The 20075-nt window shown below is 37.2% G+C and overlaps 1 protein-coding gene across 1 annotated transcript in view; it reads left to right on the top strand.

The window, feature by feature from the left end:
• hig (hikaru genki) overlaps nt 1-20075 on the top strand; it is a 617858-nt gene that overhangs the window by 581819 nt on the left and 15964 nt on the right. The window contains exon 9 of the mRNA XM_069822891.1: nt 16495-16668. Within this exon, the coding sequence (XP_069678992.1) occupies nt 16495-16668 (174 nt within the window). The remainder of the gene's footprint in view (nt 1-16494; nt 16669-20075) is intronic.

Raw genomic sequence — 20075 nt, 5'->3', positions numbered from 1 at the left:
ATGTATGCTGGTTGAGTGGAAGAGAAGGCCTTACGGCCTTAACTCTGCCAGCTAAAATAAATCATTATTATTATTATTATTATTATTATTATTATTATTATTATTATTATTATTATAAACAACAGTGAGTTTAAAACACATTCTTAACAGTGGTGATTTTTATGTGAATAGGTGTTTGGTTGATTTCAGTGTGATATATTGGCAACTTTTTAAAGTTGATGTTCGTGCGTTAAGTTGGATCTGTGACAATATTTCACTTCTAGTATCCAGTAGGCCGTTGAATTTTATATACAATAAAAGTTGATCAGCAAATAATGTACGACTGGCAAGAAGCATTCACTTAAATTCAGTAAGTAGACTGGTGTAGAATAAATATGGGAAATGCGTGTTATTATTCGGTTGAGAAGCTCTTATCATCCAGTCTGCTGTCCAAAAATCTGAAAGTTAGAATTTATAAAACAGTTATATTACCGGTTCTTCTGTATGGTTGTGAAACTTGGACTCTCACTCTGAGAGAGGAACATAGGTTAAGGGTGTTTGAGAATAAGGTGCTTAGGAAAATATTTGGGGCTAAGAGGGATGAAGTTACAGGAGAATGGAGAAAGTTACACAACACAGAACTGCACGCATTGTATTCTTCACCTGACATAATTAGGAACTTAAAATCCAGACGTTTGAGATGGGCAGGGCATGTAGCACGTATGGGCGAATCCAGAAATGCATATAGAGTGTTAGTTGGGAGACCGGAGGGGAAAAAGACCTTTAGGGAGGCCGAGACGTAGATGGGAGGATAATATTAAAATGGATTTGAGGGAGGTGGGGTATGATGATAGAGACTGGATTAATCTTGCACAGGATAGGGACCGATGGCGGGCTTATGTGAGGGCGGCAATGAACTTTCGGGTTCTTAAAAGCCATTTGTAAGTAAGTAAGTAGACTGGTGTAAGAAATTTTATTAAGGAAAGTTAAAATTGTTGGCAAAACTGCAGTTCAACAATAGCTTGGAGTCTATAAGCGCTACACTCAATTGCATGTGAGAAAATACGTGCGGTGCATTGTTATCATTATAGTGGTGTGTCTTTAACGCGCGGATTGGCCGGAACGCGGCGCTGCTGGCGTCGGACACAATGGGCCGAGACGCGGCAGCGCAAAAAGCGAACCAGTCCGTCAGGTGACGCTGGCTGTTTGTTGAGAGAACATTTTTGTGCCAGCCACATCAACAGCTTGCACGGCTGAGAAATGACGCGCCATTAAGATGCTATTTTTATTCTAGACTAACCAAACCGAACAAAAGGATGAAATATAGCAAGAAAGTTTTTCTCCTGGGGAGGGATTCGGGATGAAGGTGTGCTGCGGAGTTTTGTGCGTCATTTGTTGGACGGTGCGATAGTGAGTGGGTATTAATCAGACTGAAACACTATAGGGAGATAAGGCTCGGCGCAAGGCATCTGTAATTGTAAGGGTAGGCTTTCTTCGCTTCTTCTTGGCGTGTCGCGCACATTCCAGGAGAATAAATATTCCCATCTTGTAAATTAATATAGTTCACGACGGAGTTGCGCAACTTTTTAGAGAAATATCTCTTTTAAATCATATTTATTATTATTATTATTATTATTATTATTATTATTATTATTATTATTATTATTATTATTCAGATGTAGATGAAATTATTGGGGATCATCAGTGTAGTTTTAGACGTAATAGATCAACTGTTGACCAGATATTTTGTATTCGACAGATAATGGAGAAAAAATGGGAGTATAAGGGTACAGTACATCAGTTATTCATAGATTTCAAAAAGGCATATGACTCGGTTAAGAGAGAAGTTTTATATAATATTCTTATTGAATTTGGTATTCCCAAGAAACTAGTTCGATTAATTAAAATGTGTGTCAGTGAAACGTACAGCAGAGTTCGTATAGGTCAGTTTCTGTCAGATGCGTTTCCAATTCACTGTGGGCTAAAGCAAGGAGATGCACTATCACCTTTACTTTTTAACTTGGCTCTAGAATATGCCATTAGGAAAGTTCAGGATAACACAGAGGGTTTGGAATTGAACGGGATACATCAGCTTCTTGTCTATGCGGATGACGTGAATATGTTAGGAGAAAATCTACAAACGATAAGGGAAAACGCGGAAATTCTACTTGAAGCAAGTAAAGAGGTAGGGTTGGAAGTAAATCCCGAAAAGACTAAGTAAATGATTATGTCGCGTGATCAGAATATTGTACGAAATGGAACTATAAAAGTTGGAAATTTATCCTCGAAAAGGTGGAAAAATTCAAATATCTTGGAGCAACAGTAACAAATATAAATGACATTCGGGAGGAAATTAAACGCAGAATAAATATGGGAAATGCCTGTTATTATTCGGTTGAGAAGCTTTTGTCATCTAGTCTGCTGTCAAAACATCTGAAAGTTAGAATTTACAAAACTGTTATGTTACCGGTTGTTCTGTATGGCTGTGAAACTTGGAATCTCACTTTGAGAGAGGAACAGAGATTGAGGGTTTTTGAGAATAAGGTTCTTAGGAAAATATTTGGGGCTAAGAGGAATGAAGTTATAGGAGAATGGAGAAAGTTACACAATGCAGAGCTGCACGCATTGTATTTTTCACCAGACATAATTAGGAACACAAAATCCATACGTTTGAGATTGGCAGGGCATGTAGCACGTATGGACGAATCCAGAAATGCATATAGAGTGTTAGTTGGGAGGCCAGAGGGGAAAAGACCTTTGGGGAGGCCGAGACGTAGACGGGAGGATAATATTAAAATGGATTTGAGGGAGGTGGGATATGATGGTAGAGACTGGATTAATCTTATTCAGGATAGGGACCAATGGCGGGCTAATGTGAGGGCGGCAATGAACCTCCGGGTTCCTAAAAGCCAGTAAGTAAGGGTAGCTCAGTTGGTAGAGGAGCTGGCTACGGACTGGAAAGTCCGGGGTTCGATCCCAGGTGGTAATAGTATTTTTTCTCGTTGCCAAACTTCCAGAACGGCCCCGAGGTTCACTCAGCCTTCTATAAAATTGTGTACCGTGTCTTTCCCGGGGGTAAAAGGCGGTGGTGTCGACCACACCACCTCATTCTAGTGCCGAGGTCATGGAAAGCATGGGGCTCTACCTCCATGCCCCCCAAGTGCCTTCATGGCATGTTACGGGGATACCTTTTACCTTTATTATTATTATTATTATTATTATTATTATTATTATTATTATTATTATTATTAATTTTCGCTCAACTGAAAGCTAAGGAATACAGGTAACCACAAAAAATATATTCTTTTTAATTTGTTATTTAATGATGTATCAACTGGGACCTTATCATACGTCGGCGGTATTGCTGATATTGAAATGGTGATTGGAGAGACAGACCGAGGTTTTGCCACGAATGATATACAGTATATGGATCGTGTATTTTGGTAATAGCGATACAAAAATGACTTAATTGAACATTTTGAAAAGATGAAGAACATTCATTATAGTATATGAGAGCAACTGCAATAGAAACATTACAGATGAGATATCCTCAAGAAGAATGGTTTGGTACGATGGTTCCTTGATGGACACAGATGGATATGTGGGATTAGGGATCCGCAGTATAATTTTTTTCTTCCGTCAAACTTCAGGCTTATATTGCACAGACTCTGATGGAGAAACACAAGCTATCAGAATTGCACTTACCCAATAAACTAACTTTCTGAAGAACTTTCTGTGAGTCTAGAGCAGCATTAAATGCACTAGCCAACATCCAGAAACCACTTGAAGAACATCCAACATGAAATTTGTTGCTTACAGCAGAAAGGTAGGCTGAGAAAATCATAATACAATGCGTCCCGGCTCACTGTGGAATTCAGGATAACGAAAATGTAGACTTGTTGGCAAAGAGTGGCACTAGAAATAAACAGATCAAGAAACCGACATTATTTTTCTTTGCAATAAAACGTATCATTAACACAAAATTTAAAAATGAATTAAAGCAAATCAACCTCATCATGAGAGGGAAAACTTTGGAGAATGGTAATGGACCAGAAATGACCAGTGTATGAAGGACCAAGAAGAAATGCTGTTGAAATATTCCTCACATAAAACAAGACATTACTGTCTGCTCGCTCGTCTACATCGGAGCTCCATATACAGGGTGATTCACGAGGATTCACAGCCACTTACGGAGCTTAAATGCGAAGAAATTGTGAGCAAAAGATATAAAGATATCATATACACATGTGTCCTAATCTCAATATTTTCAGTTACACTAATTTGAAGTTGTTAGTAAAATATTAAAGAAATGATACTTCTGAATAGTTAATTCTTTATTTGTAATATTCTTTTACTCTTAAAACTAAAGAATAATGGTATTTTACAAACAACTTCAAATTAGTGTAACTCTAAAAATATTGAGAATAGGACCCATGTTTATATGACTTTTTTTTTTTTTTTGCTCAAAATGTCTTCAAGAATATGCTTCGTAAGTAGCGGTAACTCTTCGTGAATCACCCTGTATATATATTGTTTGATACGAGCGATGAAGAGGTAAATAATTGCACTCACCATGACATTTCAAGAATGGAAACAAGGGAATTCCGTATTTATTGTCAGCTGTTTTGAAGGTGAAGAGAAAGCTCACATGGACATAAGATCACATGAAACATAACTCAGCACAGGTTCATATCAATGTACATAGAACATTAAATCAACGCTAAGCGGGTGTTACAGGGACAGAGGGGTGTGTTTTTGCTTTGGTAAACTTCAAGACAATGCTAATTAAAAACTAAAACAGTTAAATGTGAAGCACATATGATGAAATGTTTTTTTTTTTTTTTTTTGGAGCCTGATCTTTTTTTTTTTTATTTTATTTTACGACACCGTATCAACATCTAGGTTATTTAGCGTCTGAATGATATGAAGGTGATAATGCCGGTGAAATGAGTCCGGGGCCCAGCACCGAAAGTTACCCGGCATTTGCTCGTGCCTGATCTTCAGCCGTTTTGAATTGAGTTAACACTGGCAGACATTTTGACTAAGAAGTTCATTAATAAAACTGATGTAAGTGACGCTGTCCAAAGATTCATCTTTAGATACGAATAAAGCTTAGTACAGATAATTTGTTTTGGTTTCCTACTGGGTGTTCAGTTCAAAGTGTGTAATGGCTCGCTGTATGCCGCGTCATGTGGCTAGCCGATGAGCCTATAAAATGCAATCTTCCTACACTGCCGCAGAGATGTATAACCTATGAGGCAGAGAAGTTGCCTAGCAAGTACGGCGTTCATTCTGAAGAGTACGTACCGATACGTACGGTAACGCCGCTAGTGGCAGGAATGTGAACTGTTTGGAAATACGTACTGTCGGGATATGGGGAGAGGGTTAAGACGATTACTTACGTATTTGTTGACATTAACTTCGACGGTCAACATGGACACGGAGCATTTGATTTGTGTTGTGGAATGTTACCGTACGCAACCGATGATAACAAATACCCTGCGTACGACTTGCTGGTGCAAAACACAGTTCGAAAGAGGTTATGGTAGCACACAGACCGTACAGACCGCCATCTGTTGCTACGACGTTCAAGTTATATCGCACATGTTCTCAAGTTCAGATTGAAGAACGCCTTAAATAATAGGCAACTTCTCTGACACATAAGCTGAAACTCGCTTCAAATCGGTGACCCAACAACAGTGACGTCATGACACACTTTGAAAAGAACACCCAGTGTAGTTGAGTTCCCGAGATTTCCGAAAATCTAAAAATCAGTTTAATTAATAAAAGAAGAAGAAAGGAAAACTAGGCCAACGTCGTGCTTTTCAAACTAGCTAGGAATGAAATAGAGAATAAAATATTTAAAATATTTAAAATTGCGCAAGATAACAGAGAAACCGTTTTTCCGTACACAAATTGCACCACTCTATTTAAAAATATGATTATCCTTAACAGAAAAAGTTTGTTATTCTAAAAACTGCTTATTATTATAGAAGTATTATGTAATCACTATATGAAATTCCAGCGCAAAATTAATTTAGAATGCGTAGAAATTAAATTTTGAATTTCATTAAATTTATAGCCTACTAGCGAAAAGAGTATACATTCCCCCTTCTCACTTTTGACTGTATCCGTAACTTCAATTTGTTTCTACCCAGTGCCAAACATTACCGGGAATCAAAATTGAGCGCCATTCCATAAATCGTCATCTATATGGAACACATTTAATTCCATCCGTATTTAATGACAAGCCTCAGGAATGCCATTCCCTTCAACAGCATTTCCTTCATCAGCACAGTTAAACTTTATAACGTTCATTTTAAGTAATATGCTATTTGGACGAAAAGAAATGTCTTCCATTTAAAGCTGAAAGAAAATAGCATTCAGTGGATTAGTTAGATGTCGCTGCATTAAGAACCAGACCCGATAGAGTGGAGAGGGAGTCGAAAGCAAACCGCAGAGACTTCAAGTCAGCGATCCTCTCCATCTTCTCTAATTAAAAATATAAGAAAGTTTTGTAATTACTCTCGAAATTGATATTTAGACTGAAAGATGGAAAAAAAAAGTATTAAAGCCTTCTAATATGCATTCCGAGTGCGATACTTAATTTTATTTAACTTTCCCTTCTATTAGGCTTCTCTCAATATTCTTCCGCTTCAGACTATTAGCGAAATTGCATTCAGATGCATAATTCACATCTTATTCGAAGACCTTCGTGGCTCTGAAACATCGACTCCTCGTGGCTCTGGTGGCATAACGATTTCCTTAGAGCTGCAGTAGGTCGATGCATGACGTTGTTTGCCCTTGTCCCTCTGCTAGGAATCTAATTACTCGTGTGTGTTCGTCTCCACCCACTTCATGTGAATGAATCACTGTCGCTGCTGTACAAACATGCGCCGCACTACTTTGTTTACGATGTTGCACTACGTGCCGAACTGTCTGAGTTCTGGGACTCATTCCGCCGTGTAATAAAAACTTCCGATAAAAAGTTACCAGAATAAATTACAACCGATCATTTTTCGACATTGAACATTAGCCACTTCCTTCATCTCCATATCTAGGGCATCATGCCAGAAGAGCTTATCAAAAAAGTTGCACCTTTACATTAGAACCATTTAAATATATAATAATTTTCCTATACTTGTCTACATAACAAGGTATTATATGTATTATGAAGATTTTTGGTGCATTCTTTAGGCGTCAATAACGATTTACAATCATAAAAAGTCATAGCCCAGAAATCTTGTCACTTAAATCCATTAATTTTTCAGAATGTTACCTTAAAAAATATTTAGCACTTAAACTAGGAAAAATATTTTATGCTCGACCATGCCGAAATGTACTAATTATACATCTGGTAGCAGTCCTTTAATGCATGTCATTAAAGTACACCTACTCATTAAAGTACAGGTCTTCAGCCAATGATAACTCAGCTTACATGTGTTCAGCCAATGACAAGTCAGCTTTGTACCGTTATAAAACCGCAAGTATCGATTATTCTCGGATATGCAATCGAAAGAGAATTAGCGAAAAGTCACGGAGGCTGGAAATCCAATACTGTCGCAGAGGGTTATGTTCTGTTACTATAATACTTAGCGTTAATTGTAAATAATATTCAAATAAATTCAATTTGTCATCTCGTTTTTCAATGTCGAATTCAATAATCAAGGTTATAATATTATCAAGTTTAACGGGACTACGTCAAGGTCAATGACATTATTGTTCCTCGGAAAAAATCAATACTTTCGCGTCTGCGCACATCTCACAATTCACGACCTAGAACAAGGTCACTTCCGATCTTGTCAGATACAAATAAAATGTATACATCTGAATACCGGTAATTTCAAGTTAGAAATATGGTCGAGCATAAAAAGTCGTATGAAACTTGCCTATAATGGTAATTAAGAAGCTCGTATGAAAATTATGAAACTCGCTTGCGCTCGTTTCATAAATATCCATACTCGATTCTTAATTACTATCATTATAGGCTCGTTGCATAATGTACTCTTTCATTTGTAAATAGCAGTTGTCTTTGAAACTGAATTGCATTTATCATCGAACGAAAGACAGCCTATTGTAGTCTATTGCTGTACATATCAAGTTCAGGATAACAGACAGGGTTTGGAATTGAACGGGTGACATCAGCTTCCTGTATACGCAGATGATGTGAATATGTTAGGAGAAAATCCACAAACGATTAGGGAAAACACGGAAATTTTACTTAAAGCATGTAAAGCGATAGGTTTGGAAGTAAATCCCGAAAAGACAAAGTATATGATTATGTCTCGTGACCAGAATATTGTACGAAATGGAAACATCAAAACTGGAGATTTATCCTTCGAAGAGGTGGAAAAATTCAAACATCTTGGAGCAACAGTAACAAATATAAACGACACTCGGGAGGAAATTAAACGCAGAATAAATATGGGAAATGCCTGTTATTATTCGGTTGAGAAGCTTTTGTCATCTAGTCTGCTGTCAAAAAATCTGAAAGTTAGAATTGATAAAACAGTTACATTACCAGTTGTTCTGTATGGTTGTGAAACTTGGACTCTCACTTTGAGAGAGGATCAGAGATTAAGGGTATTTGAGAATAAGGTTCTTAAGAAAATATTTGGAGCTAAGAGGGATGAAGTTAGAGGAGAATGGAGAAAGTTACACATATTAGAATTGCACGCATTGTATTCTTCACCTGACATAATTAGGAACATTAAATCCAGACGTTTGAGATGAGTAGGGCATGTAGCACGTTTGGGCGAATCCAGAAATGCATATAGAGTGTTAGTTGGGAGGCTGGAGGGAAAAAGACCTTTGGGGAGGCCGAGACGTAAATAGGAGGATAATATTAAAATGGATTTGAGGGAGGTGGGATATGATGGTAAAGACTGGATTAATCTTGCTTAAGATAGGCACCGATTGCGGGCTTATGTGAGAGTAGCAAGGAACTTCCGGGTTCCTTAAAAGCCATTTGTAAGTAAGTACATATCAATTTGCAGACACTTTTACTGTAACCCTCGCAGTATACTAATGGAAAGAAACTGTTAAGCTACAAGACGATTATAATAAATTAAATTTTGTTCATTTAACCAGTTCTAAACTGAAAATTATTGATCGGGGAAAGATGAAACTTTATGTGAACATTTTATAGAGCATGTGGTAGAGAAATGGTAAACAGTTATGTTCAAACTTTTCTTTCCTGTAGCCTGTGATTATGTCAGCGAAGCAGTTTGCAAGCACTGATATCCAGTAAGAGAAATAGTAATATACGTTACAAGAGCGGTATGTTGACGTTTTCATGGTCGAGGAAAAGATTGAAAAAGCGAAACGTAGTTGAGCTTTTTTAATTTCCGAGAACATGAAAACAAACATACCGCTCGTGTATCGTACATTATTTTGTGCGAAGATCGTTTATTACATACCTGACAGACAATTTTCTAATTAGTTGCAATGAAATCTCGATGTTGGTTTCTGTTTAATGACAGCAACTTCGGAAAACCAAAATAACTTTCTTCAACATTGTTTATATAAAATGTTTTCTGTGTTTACTATACTCCAGCAGGCCGTGATATACGTCTGTCTTTCCCCCCCAGTCTATAAATGCGAACTTAAAACAAACGGTAAGGTTATGTAATGATTTATTTTTCATTTTAATATTTTAAAAATATTATTTATATAACATATTGCAGTAACAACATCGGCATCTGGAATCTTGTTGATTTTTTCACGGCTTCCTTAATGTTACTTGTATCAGGAATGCAATAAGTTTCGTGGAGTAGTAGACTTTACTTAATTTTTGCAAATATTTAAAAACAATAATTGACATTGCAATTTAGGTGAAATTGCAGTGGTAAGTTTCCAATTTATAATTATTACTATGTTAAACGTCTCTAAAAATAATATGTTAAAAGCCTAAAGCAGTAAAATGAATGTCGCGCTTAAGCGATAAGAAGAGGGAAATTGTTATGTGTGTTACGTTGGGAATACTGAATGTGGTATTTCACACTTACCGCGTATTGGTTCTATGCGGAAAACAAGCAAATACGCACGATCTCGCACAAAATATTTTCATCATCAGTGGCGTGGGGTGCAATTTCATGTGAGGGACGCTATAATAGAAATGTTTATATGTAGGGGAGACTGTTGTACCTTTAGCATAGTGTACCTTTGAACATTTTTTGTTTTTCAATTTTTTCTGCTACCTAGAGGACTTAAAATGAAGTAGATTGTAGAGAAAGCCGCTAAGTAGCTCTAGTCGTAGTTTCAGTTTCATTTATTGCAAAGTGTGAGTTCCGTGGACAAAAGAAGTTTTTTAGTACCAAAAGTAAACATTACGTTCATTGATGTATGTTTTCTAACACAAAACCAGATTGCATTTGTTAATATCTTTCAAGTACGGTGTGTTCCCTATCATCTGGTGAGTAATAACATATTTTAATTTCCATGATTTATTTGACTCTCTAGTTTTCGGAGCCATATTTGTTTAAACGTGCACCCTCTTGTACCTTTGAACACAAAACATCTTGTACCATGGAACATGTTCCAAATTACACGATATTATCGGTTTTTGTTTTTCTTTTATTTTAAGGTCATGTCACGAAGTAAGTCTGGAATTAAGAGGTCCCCAATTGATTCGGATGTCTTGAGGAAAGCTGTTAAAGCAGTTATTGCTCCTCCAGGAAATAAAATCTAAATCAGAGAAGCCTGCTCTGGTTTATGATTGAAAATACATTTTAAATACGATTGTCAATGCTTACAGCTATATTCCCACCTATATTCCATGTGTTCCAACTTACAAGAGGGTATGTTCCAAGGTACATGATTCTGTTGTACCTTTGAACACATTACATATCCCTTCATTTTGTTTTTTCCATCCTTAATAGATTTGTAAAGTAGGAAAATACATACAGGAAGTTGTAAAGGAATCTTTAATAATTATTTCAAGCATTTTTTCATTAAAAAAATTTCATTTCCCAAAATTAAAAAAAAGTAAAATATGAAAAGTGTTTAAAGGTACAACAGTCTCCCCTATAGTACAAAACTGATAGCAGCCAACTCATCTAAATATATCTGAAGACCATAGCAAAATCATTGATGACCTGCACATGGTTTGGGAATGGTTTCCAGTAATTTCTTCTCTGTAGAATACGAATAACGAATCCGCCTCGACCAGGACAGGCGCTCAAAGAAAGAAGTTTGTGACATTTTAAGATTAGAGAATCTATAATTCTCACGACTAAAATATAATTTCTGCAATAAATTTCTCCTTTTTCGCTTTATGAACAAGGGAAACAATGCATGACACGCCACTGTGACCATCATTCCATGGGAAGTCCGAGATCAGTGTCATCAGCTTCTATCCTCACAAGTATGCAAAGGATGAAGTCGGTACATTGCTGTACTGTTTCTAGAAACAAAGTAATACAATATTTTTAGCCTATCTCCTAATTCTATTGCATCTCAAGTTTGGACTCCATAGTACACGCAGTTTCTCTGTTCCTTTGTGACGTACTCGTGTACAGATGGCGTGCTGAACCTCGCTGCCTGCACATACTTTGCGAAATCGAAGGCTAATTAGGTCTGCGCGCTCTATTTCACATCCTGCGCACCCCACTCAATTCACCTGTCAGTATTAATCATGTGTACCACAGTTAATAATTGTGTGTTTACATTTTGCTCTTGATTATATCACATTTACTTGGGCTAGAGAGGGAGTGCCATCGATAGTGAAGTCGTAAGTGCAACACTACGCAGTAGTGGGTTCGAATACCACCGGAGACATAAATTCTGCAATGTTTGGGAAAAGTGGCATAAGTCAGTTTCTACAAACAGTTTTTATTAATTTATTGACATCTTACGGAACATCTGCTCGCTTGGGAAAAGAGACATAAGTATTTCTACCATTACAATAATTCATACAGAAGAAAATCAAATCGACATAAAGCAGTGTCAAGACAGTTTTTTCTTTCTCCTGTAAAATTAACATTTTTGACTTGTGCCACTTTTCCCGAGCACTACAGAATTGTTCGTTCTATATTTTTACTTTGTACAGCGAAAAAGTTTCGTGATCCCCTCTAAAACATACATAGGCCTATTTCCAGTTTGACAAGAAATGTACATTTTCAGGATCTTTGAATTTTGGCGTGCAGTCAGTCCGTACGTACGAGTATGTCTGTCTGTGCACAGAGATTTTTTTAATTGCTGCACAGATTATATTAATACTTTGTATACAGGGCGTTTCATAAATACAAGAAATACTTTGGATGTAATGTAGAGGTAAAAATAAGACTAAAATGGTCTATACAGGCCGATCCCAAAATGTGGGTCGCGACTCCGAGGAGGGTCGTATAAGGGGTTGAGAGGGGCCGCGAGATTATTTATAAAAAAAATCAAAAGTTTCTTATTAGCATTTATTTTGTACTTAGAAACATAAACAATATTGAACATTGTATGTATGTATGTATGTATGTATGTATGTATGTATGTATGTATGTATGTATGTATGTATGTATGTATGTAGGTAGGTAGGTAGGTAGGTATGTATGTATGCATGTATGTAGGCAGGTAGGTAGGTATGTATGTATGTATGTATGTATGTATGTATGTATGTATGTATGTATGTATGTATGTATGTACGTATGTCACACATCAAACCAATTTAAGAACAGACTAAGGAAATATTTTTCAAACAATTCTCGTTAACAATAGTACCTGTTTCAAGTTTCTTAATGTTTAATGGTTATTACAGGATAAATATTTAAATTATCTCATTATTATTATCATTATTACTATTACTATTATTATTGGTATAAAATATGCTAATTTGCATGGATCAAGCTTGGATCCATTTAATGTGTAGTATATATTTTGAAGTTTTATATCAGTTTTCATTTATATATTTTGTTTAAATATGTATTTTAATATTATTCTCGCTCATTATGCTATGTAGGTTAGTCATCCATTTTATCCCGTCCATTCATTGTCATTATTGTCGTTGTGTTATAATCTTGTATATCTTTGTAATATTATTTTATATGATTCCATTCTTCATTCATGATTCCATTATTTCATTTCTAATTATCATTTTAATTAATTGCCATTAATTTAATTATTTCTTTGTACTTTTATTATAAATTATTGCTAATGTTTTTGTTACATTGTTTGTGCTGAATTGTAATTGGCCTCTGGCTGTTGCACAGCACATTAAATATAAGTAAATAAATAAATAAATAAATAATAATTATTATTGCTATTATTATTATTATTATTATATTGCTACTACCATTTCTCACCAATGTGAATTATTATCTCATTAACATTACTTACCAATTTTCATTATTTACTTTTACTTTCATTATTTACTTTCATTTGCTTTATGGTCCAATAACTATGTAACCAATTGCATGCAATTAGAATTAGAGACTGGCTGGGCGGAAGAGAAGGCCTACTGGTATTAGCTCTGCCAGATTAAATAAATAAATTATTATTATTATTATTATTATTATTATTATTATATTGCTACTGCCATTTCTCACCAATGTTTATTATTATCTCATTAACATTACTTATCTAATTTTCATGATTTACTTTTACTTTCATTATTTACTTTTATGTTGTTTTATGGTCTAGATATTAATGTAATAACTATGTAACCAATTGTATTCAATTAGAATTAGGGTCTGGCTGGGTGGAAGAGAAGGCCTACTGGCCTTTTAGCTCTGCCAGATTAAATAAATAAATTAGTAGTAGCAGTAGTAGTAGCAGTAGTAGTAGTAGTAGTAGTAGTAGTAGTAGTAGTAGTAGTAGTAGTAGTAGTAGTAGTAGTAGTAGTAGTAGTATTAAAACAATGATTTCTAAAAAATCATCTGCCATAATTCAATGGCTTCATCAATATGAATATTAAATAATGCTGGTGATAGTGGACATCTCTGTCTCACCCTTGGCTTACATATTTCTGTATTATAAAAAGACCCTTCTTACTTATTTATGGTTTTTAAGGAATCCGGAGGTTCATTCCGCCCTCACATAAGTCCGCCATCGGTTCCTATCCTGAGCAAGATTAATCCAGTCCATAGCATCACATCCCACCTTCCTCAAATCCATTTTAATATTATCCTCCCATTTACTTCTCGGCCTCCCCTAAGGTCTTATTCCCTCCAGCCTCCCAACTATCAATCTATATGCATTTCTTGATTCGCTCATACATGCTACATGCCCTGCCCATGTCAAACGTCTGGATTTAATGTTCCTAATTATGTCAGGTGAAGAATACAATGCGTGCAGTTTTGCACTGTGTAACTTTCTCCGTTCTACTGTAACTCCATCCTTCTTAGTCCGAAATATTTTCCTAAGAACCTTATTCTCAAACACCCTTAATCTCTGTTCATCCCTCAAAGTGAAAGTCCAAGTTTCACAACCATACAGCACAATCGGTAATATAACTGTTTTATAAATTCTAACTTCCAGATTTTTTGATAGATTAGATGACAAAAGCTTCTCAACCGAATAATAACAGGCATTTGCCATATTTATTCTGCGTTTAATTTCCTCCCGAGTGTCATTTATATTTGTTACTGTTGCTCCAAGATATTTGAATTTTTCCACCTCTTCGTAGGATAAATCTCCAATTTTAATAGTTCCGTTTCGTACAATATTCTCGTCACGAGACATAATCATATACTTTGTCTTTTCGGGATTTACTTCCAAACCTATCTCTTTACTTGCTTCAAGTAGAATTTCCATATTTTCCTAATCGTTCATGGATTTTCTCCTGTGGAGGCGGCGGTACGACCATCCACTCCTCCTCTATATCTTTCTTATATTGGCTGCTTTCGCCAGGTGGACGACACATTGGAAGGATTGGATGTGCGCAGTGGAAGACTTTTAGAAATGAATAGCGTGAATTTGTAAAACAAATATAATTAACAATAATAAGTAACAATGTACATAAATGTTATGGTTTATTTAACGACGCTCGCAACTGCAGAGGTTATATCAGCGTCGCCGGATGTGCCGGAATTTTGTCCCGCAGGAGTTCTTTTACATGCCACTAAATCTACTGACATGAGCCTGTCGCATTTAAGCACACTTAAATGCCATCGACCTGGCCCGGGATCGAACCCGCAAACTTGGGCATAGAAGGCCAGCATGTACATAAATGGAAAATGAAATAACAATAAATATGAAATAGGTGAGTGAAAATAGGACAAACTAAAGGCATTACATGACTGATCACTATACATTACCCATTGCAGATATTGCTCACATAAACTGTGCAAATTGCACTGACACAAATCTCTGCACTTTACAAAATGAACACCCAACGGAGAGAGAGAGGGATGGAGACAGATACACGTAATAAGTAAACGGACGATAATTCCAATCTCAACGATCATTTAAATAGCAACAAACTCGACGCATATAATAACAAAATAGCGGCGAAGGAACGCCAATAATCAAATGGAGCAGGGATTACACTAAAACAATATGTGAGACCGTAACCGCTGCTCTATCACTCTAACCGTCTCGGAACATGAACTCACGTTTCAAATCAATCTCATTACATAATCCCCAAAGCAATTTACCTCAAACACATATATATATATCTCACAAATATGTTACACAAAGCAAATACTAAAACTTGCCCCCAAGACGTATCACTAGCAAGTGATGTTTCAAACTACGATCCACTAAAATCCCAAACACACACGACGCAATTTAACTACTCCACTGATCTATCTCCAACACGTACAAGGCCCGAGTCACGTTGTCTATATCTGTCGCGTACCAAAATCCTAAGTCTTGTTAATGTTTCTGCCGCGGACGAGAGCTTGAATCTGAGCCAACTGTTTCCGTATATCTCCCGCGTACGAGAGCCTAAGTCTTGTTAAGTGTATCTGCCGCGTATCGGAACCCGAGTGACGCTCCGTGTATCTCCATAAAACAGGTAAACTCTCTCCTCCTCTATCCTCGTGAGACGTAATGAACCAGCCAATAGGGTTATTTGGAAAGAACAAATGAAGGGATTAATAGCGCTATCTATACTGTGACGTCTGAGAGCGCTCTGACGGATGAAGTGACGTACTAGGTGAACGGCCGTGGTCGTGGGCACGGCTCACTCCTAACATATTCACGTCATCGGCATAGACAAGAAGCTGATGTAATCCGTTCAATTCCAAACCCTGTCTGTTATCCTGAACTTTTCTAATGGCATATTCTAGAGCGAAGTTAAAAAGTAAAGGTGATAGTGCCTCTCCTTGCTTTAGCCCGCAGTGAATTGGAAATGCATCAGATAGAGACCCTTCACCGTTTTTATAATATTTTGAAGAAATCTTTTCATCTCCATTATGGGCCAAGATTTCCTCCTATTTGAGCTGTCAAAAGTTTTTCCGTAATCGATAAATAATAATTTTTTTTTCCCAAATTAAATTCTTTTCTTTTCTCTATTAGTTGTTTCAGCATGATCGCACATCTGCACAAGACAATGCAGTTTGTACTTAATCACGACGTTTGTTGCAGCGGTGCTGTGCCCACCGCCCCAGACCCCAGTCAACGGGCGCCTCGTGGACGAGGGCCCCCACTACCAGGTGGGCTCGGCAGTGCAGTTCGCATGCAACGAGAGGCACCAGCTGGTCGGCGAGTCCAGCGTCGTGTGCACAGAGACCGGCTTCTGGTCGCATCCACCGCCCTTCTGTGAGTATCAACTGCAAACAAGCGGGAACGAGAAGAAAACTTGAGCATTCAGAATGAGAAAAGTGTATACAATGAAGCCTCTCATTTACGGACATTGAAGGGACATAAATTTCTGTCCGCATCTGGGAGGTTTCCTTTATTGGGAGGGAGGCTCCCCAATCCAACAGTTAATTTATCACTGATTAAAGTTCTCGTTAACACTTTGTTAAAAACATAAAATTTACTCTGTCACACGTTAAAAGTGTTAAAATTGTTAAAAAGGTATTTACCTTCGACAGACGGCCCTTACAACATACAACATAAACATGCAGCTTTCCGTACAATGACACACAGATTAATTAATATACCAATGAACAATGACAACTACACTGAAAAGCCACCGGCGTGGCTCAGTCGGTTAAGGCGCTTGCCTGCCGGTCTGAAGTTGCGTTCGGGCGCGGGTTCGATCCCCGCTTGGGCTGATTACCTGGTTGGGTTTTTTCCGAGGTTTTCCCCAACCGTAATGTGAATACAAGGTAATCTCTGGCGAATCCTCGGCCTCATCTCGCCAAATATCATCTCTCTATCACCAATCTCATCGACGCTAAATAACCTAGTAGTTGATACAGCGTCGTTAAATAACCAACTAAAATAAAAACTACACTGAAGAATTAAACACAATAAAATATATAGCACAAGACAATGGATACAACCCTAACATAATAGACACACTAATAAAAAAGGCAAAACAAAAACAGAACAAACCAACACAAACAGCACGCGAGAATAAATACATAACATTAACATATCACAATACCAATACCCACAGAATTGCAACTTCATTCAGAAAACTAAAGTACAAAATTGCATACAAAACAAATAATACAACACAGAAATACTTAAATAACCACATTAAACATTCAAATATATATAATTCAACTGGAGTTTACAAATTAAAATGCAATAGTTGCCCACATTTTTACATAGGACAGACAGGAAGATCCTTTCACACAAGATATAATGAACATATTAAAGCTATAACCAAACCCTACATCACATCAAATTATGCAGATCACATTATCGACAATAATCATGAATACAATAATATAGAAACAGATATGGAAATTTTACACATCACACCAAAAAGTTCACAGTTAAACATCCTAGAACAGTACGAAATATATAAGAATACAATAGCATACCCACAACATATACTTAACACACAACTACAGTTCAATACGCACACATTGTTTGACGTCATAGTACGTCATAGCATACAGACAGCCAACCCCCACCCCTACCATCGACAACTGCACATCGCAGAGTCAAGATCACCAGTGGTTCAAGAGACACTGAAGACGACGACACATAGCGTCGAAACGGGACGTCTGTCGAAGGTAAATTACCTTTTTAACAATTTTAACACTTTTAACGTGTGACAGAGTAAATTTTATGTAGTTAATTTATAATGTCTCTTCACGCTTTAAATGAAATGTATTAATTGAATTTGAATGAATTTATGAATTTAGCCTATAACATCCCTTGAGGGCTAAGGCCTCCCACCGGTAGGTGGGGTAGCTTTACGAGCACTCACTTAGTGGCGGGTGCCGGCACTCACTAGGCCAGCTATTCCTAGAGTGTGTTTGTTGCTCTGGGGTATTTCTCAGGTTTGTTGCTATTCCGGCTACAGTGTATTCACTGAACATTTTGTGTGTGATTGGTAAGTTTTCTTTTCACTTCACTTTTGCACTTGCACTTGCACTTATATTGCACTTTCACTGATCACTGTTGGTTCTGTTATTGCGTCTGTATTTGCAGCTCGCTTCGTTTCCGGCGCTTCCTCTGTATTTCTGCGTTTACATTTATGCTGTGCTTCTCCTATCGCTGTCGTCCCGGTGCCTGTTGTTTCCACTCTCCTCTGTTCCTCGCTAGTCTCGTCCATCGGTCGGCCGACATTACGTGACGCTCTTGGAAATGATTTTAATTGTGCAAATGCAGTTCTGAGATTTTTATCAAATGCAGGTTTGGATAAGGTGATTTAGTTTTTTATTGATCCGTTTTACTCATCCTCCGGACCCTTTACATCCGAAGGTTGCATTTGTTGTTTTATATTTGATTTTACATTGTTGACATTTCGGACTTTATACATCCGAATATTTTATAAAATTTTATGGTTTTAAAATATGATTGACAAGTTATCTCTGGTGGCCTTAGTTTTAGTGTTTTATTTGTTCGTTTTGAATACCACCTAGTGTGGTAGAATTGTTCACTTTTATGATTCTGTAGAAATCACCTTATGTATACTGCATTTGTGTGCCTCGTTTCATCGTGACAACGCTTTTTAGTTCTTTTAGCACTCTGATTATTATATTATTTATGTATTTGTTACATTAAGAATTTTAGATAAGGGCGCAAATAGCCATAGTAGCTGACGCGCCCTTCTTAAACCCTACTACTACTACTCGTCCATTGGTGACCAGCTCGTTTGACGAATGAGTCCGCCCATCTGGTCTTCTGCCTCCCGACGCGCCTTTTGCCGGTCCTGGGGTCCCACATGGTTGCTCTGCATGTCCATTTGGTACTCTGCATCCTCGCCACGTGGCCTTCCCATTGCCATTTGAGCCCTTCTGCTATGTCGATCGCGTCCTTCAAACCTGTGGTTACTGTAGTTTAATTCTAAATACAGTATACTACATTAAATTCTTTGAAACTTTGAACTGCAGTACATAACAGCGAAAAAGGAAAATACAGTACTGTGCCATGCAATTTTATTCTAGATCTACAGTTATCCAGTACTGTAATTTACAGTTTTCAACTTAACCTTTACGTTCACGTGCCATGTCTCTCGAAATAGAACAACTGATTGAAGTGAAGAGAATAATCCTACTAACCCTATCATGTGTTGAATACAATTTCACGATCGCGGAAACCTTGGAAACCATAAGAGAGGTTAAATTTAATGACTTTGTTTATCCACCCGCTTTCAGCTAACAAGGGATAGCCGGCTGGGCTAGTGGTAGCCTACGAGACCCTTACTGTCTTCTTTCATGTTGAGGAATTTCTGTACTAAATTTTCCATTTTTGCAACACATTAGGTCTTGAAATCCAAGTTCTGTCCGTAGTCAGGAGGTAAAGCAAGCTTTAGGACTGTGAAACAGCTGTCCGTGTCCGTGTCTGAGAGTGTCCGTAAACGAGAGTTAAATTTATCATTATTTCTATATTATTTCAGTTGGGACATAAAAAACTGTCCGTATATGAGGAGTGTCCGTATCTTGGGGGTGTCTGTGAGGAGAGGTTTCACTGTATTAAGTACGGTTCACTGATCCGTCGATATAGGAGAAAGTCAATGTTTACCTACTTAGATATAACACGCGGAGCAAGTCCCCTGCAATCGGCAAGCATCATGTTTAGGTAGAGCATGAAAATCA

The sequence above is a fragment of the Periplaneta americana genome, chromosome 4, assembly GCF_040183065.1.
Source record: "Periplaneta americana isolate PAMFEO1 chromosome 4, P.americana_PAMFEO1_priV1, whole genome shotgun sequence".
In the NCBI taxonomy this organism is placed as follows: domain Eukaryota; kingdom Metazoa; phylum Arthropoda; class Insecta; order Blattodea; family Blattidae; genus Periplaneta; species Periplaneta americana.
This window is presented reverse-complemented; position numbering and strand designations above follow the sequence as displayed.